The following is a 25045-nucleotide window of genomic DNA, read 5'->3' as shown; positions in this document are numbered from 1 at the left end:
AATAACAATAACGAGGCAAGGATATCTCCATATCCACTCTTGTTCAGCTCTCCTTCATTGAAGAACCCATTGCCACCCCCGCCCCCCGATTCGTCTTCCTTTTTACGCTTCTTGTTGAATCCGTTGTCAAGCTCTTGGAACCAGGGGCTGCCGGTATTATAATAATCTTCCGGATTAAGAAATGTGAAAGAGGTGATTTCCATACTCTGTTTCTAGACCAGACTGATTCAGTAAATGCTGGAAACTAGCAAATGTGAAAGCTTATGATAATGGTTTCAAATTTGGAGATGGGAAGTAAAGGGTATTGCAATTAGTCCTTTATAAACAGAATCAAAGAAGGAAAAGTGGAGGAGAGTCAGCGAGTTAAGGAAGCGTGTGGGTGTCTGCAAATCTGAACGCGGTGGCTTTGACGGTGACTTGACTTTTCAGGACGATTAGTTTGATAAGAAATTTACGCGGTTGAAACCCTGAAGAGAATATTTTAGGATACTATTTCTCTACATATAGAATTTTGGGAGGAAAGACATCATGGGAAAAGGGAAAGTTGGGTAGAAGTTTCATTGAGTTCATAAGGATATGCCCGATCAGGGGAAGGTAAAGGGAAGTAGCTGAAAAGGGTTAAGGGATAAGTGTCGTAGGACACTTTGTCCTTCAAAAGTGAACTTCGACAGCAACAGCATCTCCCAGGAAGAATCTTGAAAGCTAACAACTTTTGTTGTGGGGAAACTCAAATATTTGGGAACCCCATCATCACTGCCAAATCACCCATGGAAATCAAACTCTGCTTTGGGATTGCCCAAAAAGGAAAACTTAAAGCTCTTGTATGGGTGAGGTGGAAGTCTTAAAATGGAAATTCATTCTTCCTAGTTGCTTCTTTGGGTCATATCTAATAAACCCATTGAGGGGGAAAAAAAGGAGTAATAGTATTATAAGTAAATAGAATTAAAGGTATATATCATGCAAAATGTGACTTCATCACATTAGATTTAAGTTTTGAATATGGGAAAATTGTTTTCTTTTGACTTTTTGCAATTGAAAACCATTCCATTTTATGCATGTTCAAGCCATTAAACATGACATGCATGCAGAAATTAATTTCTATGTGCTAAAACATCATTAGTATTAATTTGAGAGATGGATTCAAGGTAATTAGCTAACCAAGAAACATACATAGGCTAGTTTCAATGGCTTCCAAAACCAACAATAAAGAAAGAAAGAGAAGAGAAACGGGTTTTTGATACAATCATTGAAAGTGTTTACTAAAGCTTCCAAAACCAACAAAAAAGAAAGAAAAAGAAGAGAAAAGGGTTTTTGATACAATCATTAAATGTGTTTACTAAAGCTAGCTAGTTGGCTCTTGTTTGCCCAAGAAATGGTTTAAGCAGAAATTATTGTTTCTTTTGTCAAACTTGAAGACATGGGAATGCCTTAAATCCTTGTAGACTTAATGCCAAGGAATTGTCTGGTTGATAGCAACATCCTTTGTACTCATGGGATCATGTACAAAAAGCTGTAACATCAAACACCATGACTCATGCCTGTTTTCAACATCCATTTGTCTGAAACCAAAAAGTATCTGCTTCTCACCCCTCCCCAAGTCAGCGCTTACATCATTAATTCCCCCGCTTCATTCAATCAAACTGTATTTGTTTCCAGGCACTAAAATTTCATTGAATTTAATGAATCTCGCCTTTCAATTTACAGTTGGTCAAAATGAACATTTTATTTCAGTGTTACATTGCATTTAGTTGAACATTTTTCAATAAGCTATCAGTCAACTTGAAGAATATATGAAATGCTAAACTGTCCTACTTAGCTATCGCTTGAAGTTGGTTTCCAACCAAAGTGCCCTACATCAGGACAAGGGGAGGAAAGAACCAGTCATATGTTTTTCATGTAAAAAAACCTATCTAATACGTATCAAAGTCGTCTAATGATATGGAAAATGAATCATCCCCGGGGCCATGATGAAGCAATTTCTTTGGCAAATCATCAGGGACAACTGATGAATCCCTGTTCCGCACCACAAATGGCAGATTATGGTTGAACAACTTACCTCCTAGTCTTTGTTGTTGAATCACTAACACCGTCGTGGTGGTTTTATAATCTGGTGAAGCAAGCATATCACCGACAATCCCAAGCTCCGGGCACTCGCTCCACTCCCCAAGTCCTTCGAGAAGTGGTGATTGCGGATGGTATCTCCCTACTAAGATCAAATGAAAATGTGCTATGGCTCCACGGATATATGAAGATAGCCCTTCCCCATCCCTTAACACCTCTTCTACATACAAGAAACGTTCATTTCCCATGTTATCTTGGCGATGTTCATTGATCAGTTGGCTGTCATTCTTCCTGTCTTTGGAGTTTTCGCCTCCAAAGAGAAGGAAACGAATGACAGTTAGATTAACACTTTCATGTTTCACCATTCGACAGCCATAAGCTAGTGACTCCATGTCATCAGGGCCACCAATGAAGAGAACAGCGACCTGGAATTTTGATGAAGTTCGAACTGAAACGAATCCATTTAAGACTCCCCTGTCAATAAGGATTCCAACTGAACATGGCGCCTTTTCCAGGACATTAATGTTCAGGTTTTGTATGGGACGGCTCATGGACCCAATCTTGCCATCTATAGCCCATTGCTTGTGAAAAGGCACGATGACAATGTGGGCACGCTTCTCAAACGCTATACGACAGATGTCATCGTGCATTGTCTGAAAGTGTGAGATTGAGGTGTATGATTGAACGCTGGCGCAGCCTTGATTGTCCTCCTCGTACTGACTAAAGGCATTGCATACTCGGCCTGCTGTGGATGAGTTTGTTGGTACCAACCTTCGGCTATGGTTTGGTAGAAGGATAGGGATGGATCTCCCCACGAGTTCAACAAGGACCATAGCTGTGACGGCAACGGGACTCTCTCTGCTGGCATGGGATACTTCAAGAAGGTTCATAATTGTCGGGACACTTTCATGGCTGTGGAGGCAAACCACGATTCGAAACTCTGAATCACGCTTCGCATGATGGATGGTACTTCTCTTTACGGAAGCGTATTGCTTTGAAGGATCATACAACTTTCTTATCATTGGGGTTATGACTACCGTCACGATCACCAATGACATCATGACTAAGGCAAATTCTTTGTCCTCGATCAGCTGCAATTGGAAAACAGCTTCAGCAAAAATTCAGAAAATTTAGACACAAAACATAAGTAATAGAAATGCAATAGTTAAATTAACTTACTGAGGCTAGAAACAATTTTGACCCCAAAAGCTTTCACCTCTAAACAAAAACTATGGTTTTCAAAACGTGGTTCTTCTCATCTCTAAACTAGCACACATATTTTATCAGCTTTAATCAATCCAATTTGGAAAAAGAGAGAAATCCTGAAAAGGAGCTGCATGCTTAAAATGTTGCAGACTAGGCCAGAAAACTGGTCCAAAACTTTGAATTCTCAGAAATTGGTTTTAAAGCAATTGTTACAAGTCATTATGCCATTGGTTAGTCCTGCAAATCCTGGAAAGAAAGCACCAAAAGACTAATAAAACTAGCCAAATGTGGAGTTAACAGAGATTCTTTATTCTCAGCTTGGCGTTAATTGTATCATGTCTTGACATCAGCAATGCTCTATTGTTTTTTCTCACGTTCTCTTGCTTCTAGCTGTAATTTTTACATATATATATATATATATAAATCAGGAAAATAAAAAAAAAACTAACCTCGCTCTCCTTCCAGAGGTTGTACGAAGTGAGTTCAACAATGCCCCTTGCATTTAGAATGAGTCCAAGCACAAAAGCTTCTCTGAGGGACAGACCGAAAAAGAGAGCCGACAGCATCACTGCTATTAGCTTGATCACGAAAGCAAAGGCAACGATGATCCCCACAACATAAAAAGATTGAAAGTCGATGGCAAAGATGTCGGTTTGCATCCCGCTGAGTGCGCTGTAAGCAGGATAGAGAAATGCTTTCGAAAGAGTATCTAGCCTTGATGATATAGCTGATCCCAAGGGCGGTCCATCAGGCACAGCCAGACCTAAAATTAATGGTCCGATGATGTAATGCTGGCCAATCACCTCACTCAGAAATGCAGCTACCATGACTAAAAGGAAAATGAATCCTATGCTGTTCTCATCAACAGATTTTGTTTCCAGTGTTTGGTAATACATCTTTACTAATCTTGGTCTAAGAATAACAAATATGGAGACAACTAATGCAACTATAGACAATATTGGTGGAACACAACCAAAGATATCGCTGGAGGTACTTTGTTGCAATGAGAAAATAATTCCAACCATAGACATGCCAATTAAATCGCAAAACATTGCCGAAGTGACGGCTAGCCGGCCAAGATCAGTGTTGAGAATCTTGAGTTCATCCAGCAGGGTAGCAATTCCAGGAAAACCTGTTAAAGCCTGTGATGATGCTATGAGCATTATCGAGTTCTGGAGGTTGGAGCTCAGAGTGATAAAATTCTTCAAGACCAAAGCAAGGGCAACGGAAAAAACCAGCGTAACAAAGAGACTTGCAGCACCTATGACTGCAGCCTTTCGTCCTGGCCGCACCATGAGGACAGGGTCCATCTTTACTCCGGTTACGAAGAGGTAGAACATTATGCCAAATCCTGCAAATGTGCTCATTATCATGGTGCTTCTCATCGGGAAAAGGATCTCTCTTACATCTCTGTTGTAGCCAAGAAAGGACGGGCCAAATATCATTCCACCCTGTTATTGATTTTAAAGGTGATTATTCTTTTAATGTTCCATGATTATGATCCAATGTTATTGATTGAAAATGAAGATGAGAATCAGAAAGGATTATAAAACATACAAAAATCTGTGAAACTAAGGTTGATTGCCCTAAAGGCCTGAGGCAAACATCGATTAGCAGTGAGACTGTGGAAATGCCAGAGAGCTGAAACAAGAGTAGAGACGTAGCGCTGTTGAGAGGGCTACCATGTAGCCAGATACTCCTCGATTCAATGTTGATTTTGGAGGTATCGATACAAAGAATAGTCTTGTTTCCTCCAGCTATGACTGAATCTTGTTGCAACTCGGATGCCATGGTTATTGCCTGTTAAAGCAATTGCTTCTTGATCAAGAAATCAATTAAAAAAAACAAAGCAACCCCAAAACAAAATGAAAAAGGACAATGGATAGCATGAAGCAACAAGCAAAGGTAAGAGTAGGTCGGGGAGAGATAGAAGAGAGAGAGAGAGAGAGAAAGAATGAGGGGTCAACCTCATATTTTGGATTCCACAATAGTTGGAGGTTCTCCTTCATGCAAGGTAGTTAAAAGTAAACGTAATCTATCACCAATCTCATGTTTCTGACAATATCTCAAGACTTTCTATTTGCTTACATAATTCTTTGCAAATATAAGTGAAAAGTAAGCCTTTCGATTCACCTCTTTCTCCCCGACTCTCTCTCTCTCTCCAAACTTCCTTTTTTAGCAAATGGAAAATGCTAGTAGGGTGCTTACAAGCACAGGTTTAGATTTTATAAAGAATTTTGTGATTAATTAATGCATTATTTTTTTCTTAATTCTTGTTGAAGTATAATAACTAGACCACATAAAGAATTCTTTAAAGCAATTTCATTTTCTTCCGAATTTCAGACCTTATAGATTAAGTAGGTGCCATGCCGATAAGACAGAAAGCATAATATCAGCTATTTCACCATGCATGTGTTCTGCAGCCAACCATCTAAGTAAAATTTATCCTATCAGTTATTCTCATTCAATTCTTACTCTTATATATAAATTATATGTCTGGATTTTATTCTTCCATCTCCTTTTATCCTCATTTGTTTTTTTCCTTTGAAGAAAAATGGTTTCTTCTTGACCTTAGGCAGGAGTTCTTTAGGTTCAAAGAGCTATAGTTTGAACAACACATTATCAAGCTTGGATGAGCATATCCTGTACAACTCCAAGCTTAACATGGCAAATCCATGAATTCAGATAAAAGGGTGCGGATATCGAGGGGAAAGGTTCAAAAGACTAAAAAGAGCAAGACGGTATTCTTTATCACTCAAACCATGACTAGAGATTGGTTCCAAAGCAGATATAGATCAAAATACATCATTTTCTTTAATGGTTGGGAAATTTATAGCCTGTTAGAAAGCAAGCCAACAAAAAGGGCAAATATGATGATACAGAAAATTAGAAGTACTTTTGAATCTATGGTGTATATAATTTAGAAGCAGTCTAGGCTTGATTATCTGATTAAGAGAACCAAGCAAGAAGGAAACAAGAGCAAGGATGTCCCAGCGTCCTGCCTGATCTGCCTGAGTACAATTGTAACAGGTCTTCCCCTAAGAACAGTTTCCTAATGGACCAATTGGTCAATTGATGGACATAAACGATCTTTCTGATTTCTGATTTCTGATTTGCGGTTTATGGAACATGCAGAGTGCATGGGAAATTCATTTTTTTCAGTCCCATAAAGCAATCTCTGCATGATGATGCTAATGTTGCAATCAGAATCCTTGTCTGCTTACTTGCGGAAGTTATATCAGGAGTTGCACATTTATCTTCTTCTTTCTTCGTAACAGGGATCAATGGAGGATGCATTAGGATCTGTAAGCAAAAAAAAAGTTATTTATCTAGCAGGGGAGAAGTGAAACATTCAGAGTAAAAAGCATCCAAAATATTTAGTAAATGCAATTTTCTTACCCGAAAGAATGCAGCCCTTCAATTTAAAAACCTGTGAGAGTACTTTCACACTCACCCTCAATGATCTGATGTTGAACCACAACGGCAGAAATTGGATTAGTGACTTCTGAAGAAGCTAGTAGGTCTCCAATTGGCCCTAGCTCTGGCAACTCAATCCATTCTGATAGACCTGATATGACTGGTGAGTTAGTTCTTGAGTGTCGCCCAACCAAGAAAAGATCATAGTTTTCCTCCAATAGTGATCCAACCAGCCAAGATGTATCCGCACCATCTGTAACCATCTCCTCCTTATACGATACATTACCGTTATTTTTACTTTGGTGCTTTACGTCTCTCAAACATTCATTATCAAGCATCATCTCCCATCCTTGTTGGTAACAATCATTTGATGCAATGAACCTTACAACAGTTAGGAAAACAGAAGGCCATCCCCTCATCCTTTGTGCAAGAGCTAGCGCTTCTCGATCATCCTTGCCTCCCAGGTAAATCACACATACATGATATGCGGATGATTTTGTTAAGATTGATGGACCACGAGTTCTGCTGCGGTCAATTAGAACTCCTACAGAACAAGGGGCCTTGTTCAAAACTTTACAATTCAAGGCCCTCAAAACTTTGCTGTCGGAAATCATCGTCCCTTTGCTATTCCACTTCCTATGAAATGGAAGTATTATTAGTGCTACTGAATTGTCAAAGGCAACCCAACAAATGTCTTCATGCATTAATTTGGGAGGTGATATTGCTGTGAAGACATGGACTTGGTTTTGTTTCTTACTTTGCGACTTGAAGTAATTGAAAACATCAATAACGGGCTGCCAGCGAGATCCATCAGAAGAACTCTTCTGGCCTAATTGGTGATTAAGGAGAAGGGGAGTGGATCCACCGATAAGTGCTTCTAAGTAAAGCCCGTAAACAGACAAGGGACTTTCTTTAGTAGGATTTGAAAGTTCAAGTAGCTTGATCGCTGACAATGCATCATCTTGCCTATGTGCACAAACCAGCACTCGAAGACCCTCATGTGTAGAAGAGTTCAAAATGGTTCTTTTCTGGTAACCTGTATATGTCTTTGATGGGTCATAAAGCTTTCGGGTAAGAATTGGCACGGCTGCTGCTAAAATGAATACAACTACTACAGCCAAGGTGAACTGTTGAGTAACAATGGACTGAAAGAAAGAGAGAGAGAGATTTAGTAGTCTTGTCTTCTGACCAAAAGAACAAACAAGTTATAAGCAGTGCCTTGAAGGGATTCTGAATACCTGCTTGTCAGCATTGGTTGCAAACGTGCCTAATTCAACAATGCCTTTGGCAGTCAACATCAGAGCAAGTGCAGTAGCATCCTTAAAAGGCATTTTGAAACAAATTGCAGGAATAAACCCACAGGTTGTTTTCAGCAAGAAACCTACAGTAATTACAAAAATTTCAGAAGCAGGTAGAGGCCTGTTCAATTCCCAGAGATTTGATTTGTATCCACAATAAGTTGACATAAGCGGCAGCATCCAGCCTGTGACTATGGTGTCCAATTTTTCTATCAGAATGGATGCCAAGGGAGGTCCTGTTGGCACTGCCAAGCCTAGTATAAAAGGCCCGTACATGTACTGAAGTCCAACATTATCACCGACTATTGCTACAAGCAGTAGTGCTATCACAAGAAGGAAAACGTAAGCATCTCTGACTGGCTTTCCTTCAGGAGTTCTTCTGATGATCCAGTACATCATTGGACGCAGAACTGCTATGATAAACACAACAAGAGCGATACAAAGAAACATCGACTTCAACGCTACACGGATCGATGCCAATTCAACTAGCTGCCAATAGCTGTTCAAATTTATTATTACTACACTTGTCAAGTCACTAATCAATGCTGAAGACAAAGCAAGGTATCCCAGCTCGGAGTTAATGATCTTGAGATGCATTAAAAAGCAGGCCACCACTGGAAATGAGGTTAGCATTAGTGTTCCTGAGAAGAGTCCAACCCATTCCAGGTTGTATATATCCATGTTGTCCACCGTTCTGCCTATGTATTGGGCAACGAGAACAATGGTTAGCATGGGGAATAGAATGACTATAGAGCCTATGGTCCATTCCCTTTTTCCTGATTTTGTGATCAGACTCACATCCATCTTCACCCCGATCAAAAACATAAAAAACAAGTACCCGAACCGTGTCAATTCAGACAGGATTTTCAGGGATTGCTGGGAGAACAAAATGTCTGATATTTTAGGAAAGAACCGTCCAAGTACAGTTGGTCCAAGAATCAGACCTGCCTGGCATTTGCACAAGATCAATTTAAACATCCTTCAATTGATTAGTGATATAACTACCCAGCAATGCACCTTAATGAACTTAAAGAAAGAACAATTTAGTCAACACTTCTGATAGATGAATATAAAATTTTGTAACAACACCATGATCCATCAAGGGATACAACAAAGCAAAAACGTACCAGCACTTCGGATAAGAGACGAGGCAAATGGAAGCGTCTGAGGAGGAGGTGTATGATGGTGGCGAGGATGAAAATGATCGCTAATTGCAATTGTAAAACAACCAAGGTATGTCTGAACATATGCTCACCGGGTTCGCTAAATAATCCATCTGAAACAACCCGAATGAATCTCCAACATGATCCATCGACCCTGTAACCAGGCTCCAAATCTTTGGGAAAAGATGAATTTGCTGCCTCCATGGCTTCCAACACCCTTGATGATATATCCTTGTATGCTTATATACCATGAACAACGAAAATGAGGGTGGATATGGACAAAAACCCAGAATGTAAAAGAATTGAAGCCCCTGGAGGACAACGGACAATACGGAGAGCAACCCTCTTTGATTTCTCGTTATGCATTGACCAACTCTTCAAAACTTGGAACCCCAAGGTGGCAACAAAAGAAAAAAAAAACAGCTTTTATTTCATATTAAATTTGTTTTGCTAATTACTAGGTGATAAAGGATGAGAACAACTACGTGGCCTGTCTCTTACAGGACAGTAGCAACATGTGTGTGTTTCAAGACAACTTATATGAATGCCACAGATAGCATCATCGGCACGTGGAACTTGCCGTGTTTCTGTTCAAGCTTGGAAGGAAATTGGTAGTGTAGACAGAAAGGAAAAACCATGCGCAGATTCTGCTGCTGCCGGGTTCAGAATTTTCCATTACACCGACCATAGCCGTTGGTTTCTCTTTCGAAAGCTGCAGCAAAGGCTAAGAAGTTTGGGCTCACTCACCCAACTTCACACGTTATGAAATTATGTTGTGATCGTGGTTAATTCCAGCATTGCCCTTCTCAATTCCCAGATATTACCCTCCCTAGAGTCCACTAATTAATTTATTAATTATTAAAAAATATAGTTTTCAAGCCTTTAATTTCGTTGATAAAATCTAAAAATTATGGATAAAAAATTTAAGTTTCACAAATAAAAGTTTTTTTTATAATAATTTACACTAATTATAATAATGGAAAAAGAAAGTAGTGTCATGGATGTAATAATAGAGAAATGCATGTCCTTTTATTAAGCTTATCCACTATATAAACAATGGATGTAATCTGTATCGATCTTATCCTTATCCATCAGAAGTCTTTTTTAAAGCTCTCTGCTTTTCTGCTTCTTTTTCCCGACAAAGCTTCGAGTGGCGAAAATGGAGGTTTTTTCTCAGCGATCATCGTCCACAACATTGAATCCCAACGCCCCGTTGTTCGTCCCGCTGGCGTATCGTACGGTCGAGGATTTCTCCGATCAATGGTGGGCACTCGTCCAATCCTCCCCTTGTTTCCGCGACTACTGGCTCCGTGAACGCTTCCACGATCCCCAAAATGACGATGACCTTCTCTTCTTCCCCGACGACCTCGATGCCATCTTCGACGAATATGACGACTTTTCCACGGATTCCAGACGTAAGTGACTTATTAACCCCCGCCGAGTCAATTAATATAACTCGGATCTGACACTTCTTTTTTTCTTTTTCTTTTTACAGCGGAGGAAAAGGAGGGAGATGGTGACAAGGAATTGGTACCCATGGGGCTGTTGAAGTGGCGGAAGGGCCGAGTGGCGGCTGAGTCGCCAAGGTTTCTTGAGAAAGCGCCCAAGATTGTGAATGTGAAAGTAAGTCCAAGGACGATTAACCAACCCAGGTAGATCAGATCGAAGTCATTCTGAAGGTTTCAGATTGGGAGGTTTCTCCGGCCGACAAGACAAGGGTCACTTCTAAGTTGTAACTGCTGTTAGTTTTTTTCTTTATTTATCTCAATTTGTAGTATTTCGTGTACAGAGATCTCTCCTTTTAGATCGTAGTTAGTTTGTAACTTGTTGTAGTAACTTTCCACTTTGGGAAATAAATGAAATGAACCTCCCTTAGATCATTGCCTTTTAAAATATATTAAAATTATTTTCATATTTATATTTTTATTCTATATGATTTGCTTATTCTAAATGTTGCAGTAGAAAAAGTAGTGAAAAAGATCAAAATTGCTCTACACTACAGCAACAAGTACATTCTCAGGTCTTCTTGGTGATCATCCATGGCTGCCAGGGTGAATTGATCAATCATCAGCACTGCCCCAAGTGCTTGCTTGTTTGCCTATCTTTTGAAGAACTCTGATGACTTCATCCCTGGTGACATTACCCGTCACCACAACCTTGTTCAGCTTTGTATCCACGTTGTATGTTTCAATATCTGCCACCCCATAAATAAATGTCCCAAGCTTATAATCTTAAGATTCAAATCGAAGAAGAAAGAAGAAGAAAGGAAGTGTTGTTTCAGATATTGATTACCCTCTATCTTCTTGATGGCCTTCAAGATTTTCTTGATGCATTCCTCACAGTGCAAACCCACTTTCAGCTCCACTACCTATTGCAGAATCAAAACCTGAATATAGTCCCAGAAGAGAAAATAGAACAGAAAAAAGAAAGAAAACCCATTACTACTACGGAAAATTGCTGTAAAAAGAGTTACTTACATTGGCCATTGGCTGTTAAATGAATTAGGCAGCAAATGAAAATAAAGATAAAGAGGGGAGGAGGAAGAAAGCAAGAGACTTTATGTTTGGTGGCAAAGGGGTGCCTTAGAGCTTATCAATATATATTTACACACAATGCTAAGAAAGGAATGGGATTCCTTGCGTGATTGATGGGGAATTTTGTTTGCTTTTGTTAAAAAAGGCTGCCTTTATTCCCAACAAGTTGTTGACTTCTGAGTGATAAGCCACGAAATGGAGGGAAAAGCCATTGATTTTTCCCTTTTTTCTTGTTAATTTTCGACATTTAAGAATTTTTTTTCATTTAAATTATCGTTGTTTGTAGCAAAATGGTAACCATATATTTTATTAGATTAATATTTTAATAGGTATGTTAACAGAGTCTTTAGTTTTAAGGAAAGCTTTTTACTTGTATTAAAGGGTGTTACACAGTTGTACCCCATATACAAGTGCAAAAATTGAATCCTCAAATGTGAACCGTTTGTTCCATTAAAGAACAATATGCCCTTTAGACTTTTGGGGAAGAGGGGGCCTTAAATTATCTTCTCTTTGTCTTTGTGGTATGACCTGAACCTAACCATGTTTAGCTTTAAGAATACATAGATTAACAATACATAGCTTTTTAAACATCTAATATTCTTATAGAATATTAGTGTTTTTTTACATGAAAATCTATTGAATTTAACATGTAATTTTCCTTCGTCTCATAAATTCTAATATCGAGTAAAGTAATAATAAAAAAAAATGAAAAGATCAACACTTATCTAGGACAATATATACATGAGTGATTATTAATTTATTCACATATATTAATATTCCAATAACTTTGTACTAGGCTGCATCATACAAATGATTAAGAACCGAAAGGTAGACAAGTATGGACCTGAAGGCACAAACTCTCCTCACAGAATTCATCGAAAAGGCTTCTTCTACGGTGATATCTGTGCCAAACTTCTTGGCATGGAGGTGCCAAAAGTGTCAGCAGGATGGCGAGAGGTGTAAACAAATGCTGCAGCCAGAGGTCCTGATGTGATCAGGCAGGAATGAGTAACGAAAGGTTAGTATTGAAGACCCTCTGGAGAAGGATTTTGCCAACAGTTTCGATCTCTAGAGTAAGGGATGGAGGCAACAAGAGCTTCGAGCCACGTGGTTCCAGCTTTAGGGAAGGAAGCTAGGATTGTATGAGATTGATGATGAGGCTTAACCTGGTTCAAACTTTTCAATTAAATAAACATTAGCAAAACCGGCCCACGATCCCACTCCGGGCATACCTCCAAGCAACGGCCTATAGTATTCTTACAGCATACGGCAGAAACAGGAAAAAACCGTTGACTTCAAGTTTAACCGCGCACAATTCATAGATCTTCATCGTAAAAAGACACGCATTTAATCATTTCCCACCAACCAGAACTCACCACGTGTTTCTCCGTAATCTTATTCTTTGTTTATCTTCCCTTCAAAGCTATCCGTTGCTCCCTTGCCTGCTACTTTTTTCCCTTTCTTGTTTGAGCTTTAGTTTTCCTCCTTCGGTTTAAATCTCTGCTACCCTTCAAACGAAATTTTTAGATTTGAGAGGATTTTGGAGACATGGGGAATGCACTGAGGTTCCTGTTCAGCTATTGCTGCAAGCCAACCACCGGTGGAGACGCAGGATCACATGGCCCCCAGGGTGTCTCGACAGCCAACGTTGGGGTTTCAGCTCTTGCCCATGATATCTTTCAGTTTGAAATCACCTCCCAGGTTTGTTTCATGAACATTGCTGCTGTAATTCAAGCCCGGTTGCTCTAATTCTGTTATGTTACGTTTTGTTTACCTTCTTCTGTTAGCTTACAGCAAATTTTGATGAGATACAATTAGTTTCGAGTATATTATTAGGCTATTTGAGCTTCAAAAAAAATCTGGGTTTGTTTTAATTGAATTGCCAACTTGTTTTAGGTTCCTGAAGGGCTAAGTAAGCATGTTGTTTCATCCAAGAAGGCTCAGGCTAACTGGTAATTTAATTAATTTCCTCAACTATGAACAATGATGATGTGATTATGAGCAGATACCGTATTCAGTTAATTTGCATATATATACTTTCTTTGCTTGATTTTTCTGGTCTGTCTGAAGTTTGACAACTAATGAAGGTATAGAAAGTTACTCGAGGCTTGGAGAGAAGCTAAACCCCCACCAAAAACACCTGAGGAGGCTTCAAGGTTTGTCATTCAGACCTTGAAGAGACATCAAAAGGCAGATGTTGAGGTAATAAGAGGCAGCAGCATTAATCTTAAAACATATTGAGATTGCTACAAATTGCTTAGCATAAGAGAGAACAGGAAATTAATGCATGGTGGGATTGTTCTTTATTTGAATGTTTGTAGGGATTATTGGCATTCTATGGTCTTCCTCTTCCTCATGCGCTTGTCCAGCCACCTGCTAGCGCCCCAACATCGTTGCCCGAGGGAGTCAAGTTTGAATTGCAGACTCTACCTGTAAGGATTGTCTTTCTTGAAACTTCAAATTATCATTCAATGAAGTAACTTGGATAGAGAATTTGAAACTGAAAAAATACTCTGATTAAATTAGGTGGATGTGAAAGCAATACCAGATGGAGATACCCTTACAGTGTATGTAAGTACTTCAGATCCGAGGGAGTCATCAAATGTACCTAGAGATGTGCAATTGGCAGCAGTTCAAAGATCAGAAGCACGAGCTGAGAAGAATTATACAAAAGCAGATGCACTTCACAAGAAGATTACTGATGCAGGATACAGGTTTGGCTATCTAAATCTCCTGATCAATTTCTTTTTGTTGAAGTCTTCTACTAAGACCAATGGTTTCTAATAGTCCAGATTCTTACACCAGGGTCTTGAATCTTCAGAATCAGGAGATCCTTGCTCGAAAGTATCGCGTCAGGCTAAGGTAACATTATTTGTTTCTTGAGTTTGAAGGTTTCATCAGCCAAATCTCGTCTATGATGACTGTGGATAATGATTGTAATTGATTCTGGATGTATATAGGGGTATAGATGCGCCGGAGAGTTCAATGCCTTATGGCAAAGAAGCAAAAGAAGAGTTGATTAAACTTGTTCAAGGGAAATGTTTACGAGTTCTTGTTTATGGAGAAGATCGTTATGGCCGTTGTGTTGGTGATATATACTGTAATGGCAAATTTGTACAGGTATTAGTTCATGGAGTATTCATCTCCTGGCTTAACCTCATAAGAACCAACTAGTTTCTCTAATCTCTCTGTCAAACAGGAAATAATGCTGAAAAAAGGACTTGCATGGCATTACTCAGCCTACGACCAACGCATAGAACTTGCAACTGTGAGTAATAATCAATAGCTCTTACAATTCTTTCTGTTAAAACTTCAAACTGGCAATTCTAATACGGTTTACCTGTTTAATAATAGTGGGAAAAAGAGGCTCGAGCGAAACGAATTGGTTTGTGGGCTTCATCAAATCCTGAGAAACCATGGGAATGGAGAAAGGACAAACGAGAAGGCAGATGACATTGTCTTGATAAAATAAATAAACTTACTGTACGTTTGATAATCGAAAATTGATTTGTTAGGGACAAATTTTTTTGTGAAAAATATTTTATAGGAAAATTTAATGTTTTTTTGTTGTTTGGATTATTTTATGAAAAATATTTTTCATCATGGTGGAATTACTTAAGTGTTAAAATAATAAATAGGAGTTGATTACAAAACAATATTAATATTTGATTTTCACTAATTTTGGATCAAAATTAAGAATGGAAATGAAAATAGATAAAATCAATAATGATATTTCTCAAAACATTTAACCACATATCTGTGATGAAAATAAACTCTAATTTTCAAAAAAAAATTCATCTTATCACTCTTTTATCATAACTATAAAACTATAAATATTCATCAATTGTGTAAGATATCCAAAACATATACTTATAAATATGTATTCATTAAATGACGATCATTGAAATATTTTTTATTATAATTTTTAGTAAGATTTAAACCTATTATATATATGTATTCACCAAATGAACATTATTGAAATATTTTTAATCATAATTATTTGTAAAATTTATTTCATTCATAAATAAAAAATTTAATTGCATTGAATGGTTTCATTAAAATATTTTTTTTCCATTTTAATAGTGTTGTATAATTTAATATTTAAAATTAATTATTTTAAAGTTATATATTAAATATTTTTATTTTTTAATATTTAAAGTTAAATATTAATATTCATCAAACTTATACTTATAAACTTAGTATAAAAGTGTTTTTATTGTTTTCTGAAAAATGTTGAAGGGCGTAAGACATTTTTTGTAATTAACCGTATTGACTTGTAAAATGTTTTACATTTTAAATTAATTTTTCGACTTCCAAACAAGCATAAATTTTGAAAACATTTTTCGAAATATATTTTACTGCAACTTAATTAAGTTGCGATTACATTTACATTGCAAGTCTTAAACTTATAAAGAAATCAAAATCTAAAGCGCCATTGTTCAACTAATAACTACTTTCACCTTCATTGTATTCAGTATATTAGAACACATGGCAAATATCAGCATGACACCTAAATGGTTTTACAAGCTCAACACTACTTGTCAAAATATCAATATGATGCATTAAGCATTGCCTCGATTATATTAACATAATATAAAAAAGTCTGTTAAAATTACCAAAGTAATTACACCAAATGGTCATTAAATAGAAAGAAGATTTTAAATATGAATTTAAAATCCTGAGTTTATAAATAAGTGGCTACTTTTTTTATAAAAAAATTAAGATTATTTCATAATCAGAACAAGGTAAACCTTTTACAAAAAAATAAAGTAATGTGACTATATCAATCTTCGTACTCTGTAATCAAGCTGGCTTACAAAAATATAGTCAATAGCAAAAACTAAAAACTATACACGTTCACAACTCAATCCTATACATTCACAGTTATACATCCAATGCCTCTCAAACGATTCCAACCAAAACAAGCAAGAAAAAGAAATAGTACCATTTGCTTGTTTCTTTTTCCTCTAAATCCTTGCATTCAGGATCCTCTCCATATGCATTATGCTACTCGTAGTATTGAGCCCATTGGCCATGGTGTTACAAGCCCCCTAACACAACTAACCACTGATTAGGAAGAAAATTGAAACAAGTCATTGATTCTATCAACTCTCAATTTAGCAAGGTTATTCACCAACTCGTTACTTACCCTTGCAATATGTCAAATCTACCAATCACCCACTTTGGTTTTAAAGGATAAGATCTCGAAGATAAAATGTCACAACCTCCATGAAGTAGCCTTTGTTTTGATTATCCAAGTAATTGTATTCCTAGAGTCATTTTCAATAATAATACTAGCAAGGTTAACCCAAGAGGAAGCTGCGAAGATGATCATGGCCTCTTGTATCACCATAATTTCAGCAAGGTTCGCATCACCCGAACCTACTTTCTAAGAGAAAACAAGTTTCACCTTTCCCAAATCATTCCGTAGCACACCTCCAATCCCTAAGTAACTGTATTCCTGGAGTCATTTTCAATAAAAATACTAGCAAGGTTAACCCAAGAGGAAGCTGCGAAGATGATCATGGCCTCTTGTATCACTATAATTTCAGCAAGGTTCGCATCATCCTAACCTACTTTCTAAGAAAAAATAAGCTTCACTTTTCCTAAATCATTCCGTAGCACACCTCCAATCCCTAGTTGACCTGAGCAGCCTTATGCAGCCCCATTTGTGTTGAATTTAAGCCATCCTTTAAGCGGACTTTCCCATAAAATAGCACTATTGATCGTCTTATTTATAGTTGTCACACAGGCCACTTGTGGAGCATTGCTAATGTTTGAAATAGATCCATTTTCTCTTGGCCACTTGAATTTGACCCACCAAGCTAATCTCATTTTAATAATGTCAAAAATTTTGGTAGCATCCCAAATTTTCTCATCGAAGACCACTTCATTTCTATTGTGAAGAAAGACATTTTCCACACTTTTCCTTTAGTCATTTCCACAATATATCAGTTCCATGCGATAAAAAAAGACTTCATATCCTTGGGGATACAGCCTATTATTCTCCATTCTCCACACGACCTACTCCACACCCTCTATGACTCCATACAAGTAACGAAAATGTGGTTAACTGACTTCATTTCTTGGTTGCCTAAAACACATATGATAGCTTCCCTGCACATAAGATTCTGTTTAACTAGTTCCTCTTTAACTACCACTCGACCATTGATGATTTGCCACACAAGGACCCCAACCTTTGGGGGGGTCAACCCCGCTCAAACATTTTTTCAAAGGGCACCATTGTTTAGCACCACTTCATAGAAGGAGTTTGAGGTGTACTGCCCACTTGGAGTATGTTTCCATATCAACTTGTCGTTAATGTTATGAGCAAGAGAAAAATCTTTCAAGCAGCCATTAAACTACTCCCATGCCACAGTTTCCCAATCAAAGACTCTTTGCCTAAGCTTCACACTCCATTGCCATTCATTATTTACCTAAGATCCAAACTCACTAACTTTGTTGGTTTTATTTACGGCTAAAGTGAAGATGCAAGGAAGGCAGTTTTAAGGATGAGACCTTTTATCCATTTGTCCTCCCAAAAGTGTACATAGGCCTCGTTCTCAACTAAGTAGCCAATACTTGTAAACACAAAAGAAGAAAGACTCCCTGAAGGGGTTAGTGAACAAATATTATTTCTCTAAATGATAAATGGATGTCTATCACCCGAGTCATATGGAATCAATCTTATATTATCTCTCTTTTTTTTTGCAATGATGACTGATCTCCATAGACTCTCTTTTTCCTCACCATACCTCCAAATCCATTTATTCAATGGAGCTTTATTCTTCAACTAGATATCAACTAAACCAAGTCCCCCACAATCTCTAGGTTTGCAAACTGTATCCCAATCCACCCAATGAATATGTCCCCTTTCCATCAAGCATCCCCACAAGAACCACCTTTGGATCCTATGCAATTCCTCCTTGACCCTTTTAAGCATCTCAAATAGTGACATGAAGTACATCGATAGGCTAGCAAGAACAAAATTAATCAAAGTAATCCTCCCCCTACTAATAACAGATTAGAACTCCAACCGACAAGTCTAGCTTCAAATCTTTCAATCATCGGTCGCCAAATACCTTTAAAGAGGTGCCTAGTCCCCAATGGGAGGCTTAAATAAGTCGATGGTAAACAACCAACAAGGCACGAAATTCTGGTAGCCCAAGTCTCCACTAAATCCCCAACTGTGATCCCATATAAACTACTTTTTTGAAAATTAATTTTGAGTCTGAAAATAACTTGAAAACTTTTCAAAACCCTTTACATATTAAGGACAGTATCAAACACCGATTTGCTAAAAATCATGGTGTCATCCACAAATTGGAGATGAAATTTGATAGGATCACTATTTCCCACTTCAACTCCTTTACACATTCCTTAAGCGACTACCTTATTCATGAGGGCACTAAAAACTTCTGTTACCATGTTAAAAAGAAACAGAGATAGAAAACGACCTTGTTTTAAGCCATATCTCAATATAACTTGTTTAGTGCGTGACCCATTCATCTAAACTGAAACAACAATTGGAGTGATTCATGACATAATCCATTTCCTCCACCTCTCTTGAAACCCTGTCTTCCTCATCACAAACTCAAGGAAATTCCAATCCACACCATCATAGGCCTTTTCAAAGTCCACTTTAAAAAACACGCCTCCCTCTCTACTCTTTTGGAGATTGCCCACAATGAGTGCGCAATCCGTGACTTGCCTACCTTTAATGAAAGCATATTGGCTTGGATCCACCACTTCTTCTATCACCAATCTAAGTCTATTGTCCAAGACTTTAGTAACCTCCTTATAAACAATCCCTATCAAACTAATGGGTTTGTATTCATTGAGAGCCGTGGGATTCTTACATTTGGGAATAAGGGTAACGAATGAAGAGTTAATCTTATTATCCAAAGAACCCGTCTCATAGAATTTCTGCAAGAAAGCCATCACCTCCCCGTTAATCGTCAACCACTATGATTTGAAAAAATTGAAGTTAAACCCGTGTGGCCTTGAAGCCTTGTTTCCATCGTAATTAAATATAGCTTCCTCCACCTTTTCCTCTGAACACAAATCCTCTAACAACAGTGCGCAATGCTCAGATAAAGAGGTGATATCCACATTCCAATATCTAAGCTTGGCCACCGATCTACTACTTTCTCAAAGTGTCGAACTACCTTCTCCTTAATATCTATAGGTTCAACAACCATAGAAATATTCATTGTTATTCGATCAATGTACCAGAAGCAGCAACATGAAAGAATATGGTATTTCTATCCCCCTCAAGGAACCGCTTCACCCTCGACTTTGGTGCCATGATCTTTCCTCAGCTCTATAAAGTGTCCAAAGATTAGCTCTCATTTATATTATCTCTTATCTAACTGCTCTATTCTCTGCACAATTCTGCCACTCATGCATTTTCCTCTGAGTATCCTTTCTCAGCGCCTTAATTTTCTGTTGACAATTTCCCCATTTACTGGACTGCCATTCCTTAATGGCTGGTTTGGTCAGTCTTAGCCTCTGCCATAAGTCACCCTTGCTCCTATGTTTACTACGACTTGCATCCCAAGCCCTTGAGAAAACCTCTTTAGAGCCATCTTCAACATTCCAATGGTTAAAGAATTGAACGTTTTTGGTCCCTAATCAATATCATTTTCTCCTAACCAAATCCGGTTATGGTCAGACAAAGAGGCTAGTAAGCAGACGTGCTTAAGATGTTGGAACCTTCTAAGCAAGTGCTAAAATTTTAATGGGAACATGGGTGCTTGTAAGTAAATAAGACCTTTGTAGGCCTTATCTAAGCTTTCACAAGTCTTAAAAAATTGCCAACATGCTGACAAGGAATTGAACATATTTGAAACCAACTTGAGACGTGGAAAGATTGATCAGTCACTCAGGTAAGAGCTGGTTTATGTTACAATACTGTAATTAGTTCTTGAATTAATGGTTTTTTCTAATGGAAATTGAAATTTCAGATTGTCAGATGGCTCAGATTATCAAAGTAAATTTCTGTGGAGAAAATGGAAGATCTTTACTAGTCATTACCAAAGATCACTGGCCAATTTAACACATCAAAAGGCAGGCCACAGGACTTCATATGCAAGTTACACAAATACAAGAGCTAGACCTGTAATCAGAAATCTCAAAAGTAACCTAAAAATAATCAAGTGAGGCACAAAGATGAGGTAATTAAAGGATCCATAACAGGGATCAAAATCAAGATAACTATCATATTTATAGCTGATAATTCCATCAATGAGGTAAGTAACAATAAACAGAGAAATAACTAACAATTTGTTAGTTGTCCAATGATTGGAAACGACTTGCATATTCGTTGATAATTTTGAAAAGAATACCGGTTTGACCTTATTTTGCATCACCCTTCAATTCATCAGAGTCTGAGTCACTTGCGTTGTAACCTGAAGGAAACCCAAGATCAATTCCGAAAGCAGTTAATGAGCCTACTCTAAGAGAGAGAGAGTCTGTACCTGGATGCTTATCACTAACTTTCCAAACTGAAGAACGACTCCTTGAAGCTTTACCAATCCAAGCACGCCCCTGATTTCCGAAGAAATGATTAACTAATACAGTCAGGATTCTGAAGTTCACAAAGGGTATCAAATATACATGATACAACCAAGAAATAAAGTAACAATAACTGGCAACAAGAGCAATCTAGTAGCAAATTAAGAACTGAAATTTAAAATCCTCCCAATTCGCCCAACAGGGGCAATGGGTTTGTCCTAACTTAGATTGTAGCAAAGTCACTGAGTTTCTCTAGTATCAATAGTAAACTTATTGAAAAATTCTGTAGTTTATGAGTTGAAGGAACATTAATATGTCGCTTGAAGAGATGTCATTTCAAGGGTGACCAGTATTTCAAGCATACAATGGTTGCCATATTTTTGGCCATTAGATTGTGTTGCAACTGATTTTCCAAAAATTTAAGCTGAAATCTCTTGCAGTGTGGTTCAAAAAAATAATTGAAAAAAGGATGGAGACCTCTCAGGTATCATCCACCAACACAGGAATACGCTCTGAAACATCAAGCACCTATTCTTTGGAGAGAAGTGCAAGAGATAAAACCAACATGTGGGGCTTGTAAAGTTCAGATTTCAAAGAATATTCCTTTAAGTGAAGTAGCTTTTCCCGCAGTGGAAATACCCAAAAAGAGAAAGGGATCTTAGATCCAAACCCCCACTCTTCTCAACAATTAAATGAAAAGCAAAATGAGTAAAACATGCAATGATTCTGATGATAAACACACCATAAAACTAAAGAGTCCCCGGAAAGTACAGAAAACAGGATAAATTATTCCAACATGAAAATCCACCAAAATGAATCAAATTAGCCCCTTTTAAACCATCTTTAAGATTATAACCACACCACAAACGGAAATAAAATCAAATAAAAGTCCCAACAAAACGAATTATACCAACATGAAAAGCTGCAAATATGAATCAGATTAGCCGTTTTTCAAGCATCTATAATACCAATAAAAAAATTCATTCCATAATTAAAATTTACGCGGAAAAAAGAAGCACAAAAAAGGGGTACCTTTTGGACATCTTTAGGAACACCAAAGCCACTGCAATACATCTGTCCAACAAGGACTTGCATATTGGTATCACCAGTCTTGGCCTCCTTGAGAGCGTCTTGAAACCATCCTTTTACCAACTCAGAAACCACCTGAGCCAGCGGAATTCGATCCCGGTCACCCCAGCTATCCATCTCCTTCTGCTTGACTCGCTCCGAGTCGACTCGTACCCCACGCGAACTCGCGTTTTCTTGGCAAGCCACTCGGTTTCTCGATGTGGGTTTTGCGTGTTTTGGCCTGTGAAGTTTGTCTGATGGGACCGCTTTCGCAAAGCCTTGACCTTTGGTCGTACAAAGAATTGATCTTCCCATAAAACAGACACAGAGTTCTCTTTTATTTTCCTTCTTTCAATTCAGAACTATTTTTGAAAATTCTTTTTAATGAGTTAAGAAAGGAAAAAGGCAGAGAAATGGGTTCACATTTTTTAGTGCATTTGTTTGGATTATTTGATGCTTCTTATTATTTTATCTTGTTTCCATGGCCACAGTCACCTTTTTGGATAGGCCTTAGATCTTACAGTGAAAGTACCAATGCATTAGATTTATTCATTTTTTGCAAATTACCCTTTTTTTTCAATATTTTACTTTATTTTTCTATTTTACAATATTAAATTACAAAAAAAGACATTCCAATTTTAAGTTATGAACATATGAATGCGATCAAGTGGTTCAAAGCATTAGGTCTAAGCAATTTTAGATGTTAAGCAAATTTGGGGTTTAAGGTTACAATGGTTAATCTGTTTATGGTATGGATTTAGTGTAAATCATGACAAATCAGTTAAATGAACAACTTCCTCAAAAAAGAAGCAATGTTAGTTAGGAAAAACAAAAATTCAATCATTTTTAGATACTCAAAATTAGAATCTTTAGCTGCCATTAAGAACAATTTGTCCTTCAAAATTCATGACAAAACAGGTACCAAAATTTTGTTTCTTGTGCAAAAATAATACTTCTCCCAATCCTCCCCTTCCCCCCATCTTTGTCCTTTTCTTGAGTTTTATTCAACAATTGAAGGTCAAATTAGCCTGCATTCATGGTACTGTTTGACCCTTGAAAACCCTGTTCTCTGTTAAAGGTATGTCATTGTTTTAGTTTGCATCTCCTTCAGCTTTGTCAATTAAAAGACAAACCCCTTGTTTTCCATGTTAAAAGGGTGTCAAGTTATGAAAGAAAACAGCTCGATGGAGCTCTCTTTTTTGGTTTGTACATAATTTTTATGAGCTATCAATTTGTCAATTTTCAAATTAATGGGGTCTATTGGATGATGACATTTTCATTGATTTTAAATTCTAAGGTCAAAAGTATTGAAAGATATCTTTGTACAGATGTTTAGCATATTAGACATCTTTTTTCATACTTTCTGGAATTCTGTTTCCATCTGCTTTGCATCTTCTTGTTCTTCCAAAAGGACTAAATTATAGTATTACTTAAAGGATAAGATTTCTAGTTTGAGCCCTTTTGCTAGTATTAAAATAAAGTAAAAATCTGTCTTGACACTGTTGCCGCGTTTCCCATATTCAAAGAGCTTCATTTCCAGGAAATGCAAAAAGGGCTGCCAGCCTCCAAGGGGGTCCCTCTTTGAAGCGTCTCTTTTGTCTCCTTGATAAAGCAGAAGGCCAAGAACCTGAGATCTGGTTTTTAAGAGTGTATCAGCATCGATCAATAGTCTATATTTGATTTCAGAATGGCAAGTGATGATCAGATCATCAAGGTTGTCGGGGATCGATTCTGTGTCCCTTACACGATGGAGCTCCTTGTCAAGAGGAAAATACAATCGTTTTCTAATGCACACTACGATGTGTTTGATGCAACCGGGAACGTTCTCCTTCAAGTCGATGGCGGTGTCTGGAACTTCCAGAGGAAAAGGGTCATGAAGGATCCTTCTGGTTTGCCTGTCATCACCATGCGCGAAAAGGTATGCAAACATTTTGCCCTCAGAAAGAAACCATTATCCTGGATAGTAATAGTGATAGGAGTTTCTGGAAATCCAGCAGGCATTATCCTGGAAACAGCAATGGGTAGTTCATCAAGGTGAAAGCTCGGAGAAGGACCATTTTCTCTGCTGCGTGCGACGATCCAATGCTCTCCAGATCAAAAACAAGCTTGATGTTTGCTTAGCAAGCAGCTATAAGGACGATGGCCGCGATTTTCGTGTGACCGGAAGTTTTGCTTCCCTTTCTTTCAAAGTTCGGAGAGGCAATTCAATCATTGCAGAGGTATACCAAGCTCTTTCTGATGTGTTTGATTTTGCATTAGCAGCAGAATTTCTTTAGAATTCCTGAAAATGTTGGACACATATAAACCAATGTGATATTTCTTCTTTTGTTTCCTTTTTCTTAATTTCTTTGATCCAATGTCATATGAATATACAGGTTAGCCACAATTTCACATGGGGGAGCTGCAAGGGCAAAGAAAGTTTCAAGGTAAAAGTGTATCCAGAGGTGGACTATGCCTTCATTGTAGCTTTGGTGGTAATTATGCACGAGAATGACAATGCATAATACTTCAGTCTAAAGCTTTTGGTTTTTTTCCTCCAAAGCTTGTATGAATTATCTTCTGCTGTAATGAATCCCAGAGTAGCACACTTCCCTTGCACATGCACACCCCCAGAAGGGAGATCAAACTTAGATTGAAGTGTATAATATTCCTGACCAGTTACACAAATCTAGGATGCAATTTTTTTATTTCTTTGTTTGTCATTGGGCCTAATGTCAGTCATTTGGGTTGGATCTTTTGTTTGCTTCATGAACTGTGACTCATTTGATGTCTGGAAAATCTC

General features: G+C 37.7%; 7 protein-coding genes across 8 annotated transcripts; 3 read left to right on the top strand and 4 right to left on the bottom strand.

Moving 5' to 3' along the window:
- Positions 1–1779: 1779 nt before the first annotated feature.
- LOC110425399 (cation/H(+) antiporter 15-like) lies at positions 1780–5115 on the bottom strand. The gene is made up of 3 exons (XM_021440302.1): positions 4825–5115; positions 3717–4718; positions 1780–3152 (listed from the first exon to the last, which is right to left on the bottom strand). Exons 1-3 carry the CDS (start codon positions 5056–5058, stop codon positions 1911–1913), a joined length of 2478 nt encoding a protein of 825 aa, XP_021295977.1. The 5' UTR covers positions 5059–5115; the 3' UTR covers positions 1780–1910.
- Positions 5116–6052: 937 nt separating this feature from the next.
- LOC110425306 (cation/H(+) antiporter 4-like) lies at positions 6053–9530 on the bottom strand. Its single transcript, XM_021440186.1, has 4 exons — positions 9110–9530; positions 7923–8930; positions 6667–7829; positions 6053–6570 (listed from the first exon to the last, which is right to left on the bottom strand). Exons 1-3 carry the CDS (start codon positions 9347–9349, stop codon positions 6690–6692), a joined length of 2388 nt encoding a protein of 795 aa, XP_021295861.1. The 5' UTR covers positions 9350–9530; the 3' UTR covers positions 6053–6570; positions 6667–6689.
- Positions 9531–10217: 687 nt separating this feature from the next.
- On the top strand, positions 10218–11025 carry LOC110425252 (protein EARLY RESPONSIVE TO DEHYDRATION 15-like). The gene is made up of 2 exons (XM_021440113.2): positions 10218–10560; positions 10641–11025. The coding sequence occupies exons 1-2, from the start codon at positions 10305–10307 to the stop codon at positions 10799–10801; spliced, it is 417 nt and encodes a 138-aa protein (XP_021295788.1). The 5' UTR covers positions 10218–10304; the 3' UTR covers positions 10802–11025.
- Positions 11026–11030: 5 nt separating this feature from the next.
- LOC110425253 (Heavy metal transport/detoxification superfamily protein) lies at positions 11031–11732 on the bottom strand. Its single transcript, XM_021440114.2, has 3 exons — positions 11623–11732; positions 11438–11513; positions 11031–11339 (listed from the first exon to the last, which is right to left on the bottom strand). The coding sequence occupies exons 1-3, from the start codon at positions 11629–11631 to the stop codon at positions 11206–11208; spliced, it is 219 nt and encodes a 72-aa protein (XP_021295789.1). The 5' UTR covers positions 11632–11732; the 3' UTR covers positions 11031–11205.
- A 1260-nt stretch (positions 11733–12992) lies between these two features.
- LOC110425183 (staphylococcal-like nuclease CAN2) lies at positions 12993–15335 on the top strand. The gene is made up of 9 exons (XM_021440011.2): positions 12993–13380; positions 13576–13631; positions 13767–13881; positions 14001–14111; positions 14206–14393; positions 14485–14541; positions 14640–14799; positions 14879–14947; positions 15034–15335. The coding sequence occupies exons 1-9, from the start codon at positions 13228–13230 to the stop codon at positions 15130–15132; spliced, it is 1008 nt and encodes a 335-aa protein (XP_021295686.1). The 5' UTR covers positions 12993–13227; the 3' UTR covers positions 15133–15335.
- Positions 15336–20711: 5376 nt separating this feature from the next.
- LOC110425598 (uncharacterized) lies at positions 20712–22747 on the bottom strand. The gene is made up of 3 exons (XM_021440512.2): positions 22228–22747; positions 21159–21228; positions 20712–21089 (listed from the first exon to the last, which is right to left on the bottom strand). The coding sequence occupies exons 1-3, from the start codon at positions 22576–22578 to the stop codon at positions 21037–21039; spliced, it is 474 nt and encodes a 157-aa protein (XP_021296187.1). The 5' UTR covers positions 22579–22747; the 3' UTR covers positions 20712–21036.
- A 738-nt stretch (positions 22748–23485) lies between these two features.
- LOC110425597 (LURP-one-like protein (DUF567)) lies at positions 23486–24930 on the top strand. Of its 2 annotated transcripts, none has more exons than XM_021440509.2 (3): positions 23486–24181; positions 24258–24482; positions 24639–24930. In XM_021440509.2, exons 1-3 carry the CDS (start codon positions 23951–23953, stop codon positions 24765–24767), a joined length of 585 nt encoding a protein of 194 aa, XP_021296184.1. In that variant the 5' UTR covers positions 23486–23950; the 3' UTR covers positions 24768–24930. The 2 variants fall into 2 exon arrangements, with proteins under 2 accessions (XP_021296184.1, XP_021296186.1); XM_021440511.2 differs by having other exon boundaries at positions 23556–24181; positions 24261–24482.
- Positions 24931–25045: the final 115 nt, after the last annotated feature.

This window comes from Theobroma umbraticum, unplaced genomic scaffold (assembly GCF_002168275.2).
Source record: "Theobroma umbraticum cultivar Fairchild unplaced genomic scaffold, ASM216827v3 scaffold_81.0, whole genome shotgun sequence".
Lineage (NCBI taxonomy): Eukaryota > Viridiplantae > Streptophyta > Magnoliopsida > Malvales > Malvaceae > Theobroma > Theobroma umbraticum.
The sequence above is the reverse complement of the archived record's forward strand: the minus strand, read 5'-3'. Positions and strand labels throughout refer to the sequence as shown.

Bases quoted from the DNA above. Each gene is read 5' to 3' on its own strand.
- LOC110425183 (XM_021440011.2), top strand. From the start codon at position 13,228: ATGGGGAATGCACTGAGGTTCCTGTTCAGCTATTGCTGCAAGCCAACC. The intron at 13,632-13,766 runs GTAATTTAATTA...CAACTAATGAAG, and splicing joins AAGAAGGCTCAGGCTAACTG to GTATAGAAAGTTACTCGAGG. The intron at 14,800-14,878 runs GTATTAGTTCAT...TCTGTCAAACAG, and splicing joins GTAATGGCAAATTTGTACAG to GAAATAATGCTGAAAAAAGG.
- LOC110425252 (XM_021440113.2), top strand. From the start codon at position 10,305: ATGGAGGTTTTTTCTCAGCGATCATCGTCCACAACATTGAATCCCAAC. The intron at 10,561-10,640 runs GTAAGTGACTTA...TTCTTTTTACAG, and splicing joins CTTTTCCACGGATTCCAGAC to CGGAGGAAAAGGAGGGAGAT.
- LOC110425306 (XM_021440186.1), bottom strand. From the start codon at position 9,349: ATGGAGGCAGCAAATTCATCTTTTCCCAAAGATTTGGAGCCTGGTTAC. The intron at 8,931-9,109 runs GTACGTTTTTGC...TGCAAATGCCAG, and splicing joins GTCTCTTATCCGAAGTGCTG to GCAGGTCTGATTCTTGGACC. The intron at 7,830-7,922 runs GTATTCAGAATC...TCTTTCTTTCAG, and splicing joins CAACCAATGCTGACAAGCAG to TCCATTGTTACTCAACAGTT.
- LOC110425253 (XM_021440114.2), bottom strand. The intron at 11,340-11,437 runs GTAATCAATATC...ATGGGGTGGCAG, and splicing joins GGCCATCAAGAAGATAGAGG to ATATTGAAACATACAACGTG.
- LOC110425399 (XM_021440302.1), bottom strand. From the start codon at position 5,058: ATGGCATCCGAGTTGCAACAAGATTCAGTCATAGCTGGAGGAAACAAG. The intron at 4,719-4,824 runs GTATGTTTTATA...AATCAATAACAG, and splicing joins CCTTAGTTTCACAGATTTTT to GGTGGAATGATATTTGGCCC. The intron at 3,153-3,716 runs GTTAGTTTTTTT...TTCCAATTGCAG, and splicing joins ACCTCTGGAAGGAGAGCGAG to CTGATCGAGGACAAAGAATT.
- LOC110425597 (XM_021440509.2), top strand. From the start codon at position 23,951: ATGGCAAGTGATGATCAGATCATCAAGGTTGTCGGGGATCGATTCTGT. The intron at 24,182-24,257 runs GTATGCAAACAT...CTGGAAATCCAG, and splicing joins TCATCACCATGCGCGAAAAG to CAGGCATTATCCTGGAAACA. The intron at 24,483-24,638 runs GTATACCAAGCT...ATGAATATACAG, and splicing joins GCAATTCAATCATTGCAGAG to GTTAGCCACAATTTCACATG.
- LOC110425598 (XM_021440512.2), bottom strand. From the start codon at position 22,578: ATGGGAAGATCAATTCTTTGTACGACCAAAGGTCAAGGCTTTGCGAAA. The intron at 21,229-22,227 runs GTACCCCTTTTT...TTCGGAAATCAG, and splicing joins TTCCTAAAGATGTCCAAAAG to GGGCGTGCTTGGATTGGTAA. The intron at 21,090-21,158 runs GTACAGACTCTC...GGTTTCCTTCAG, and splicing joins AGTTAGTGATAAGCATCCAG to GTTACAACGCAAGTGACTCA.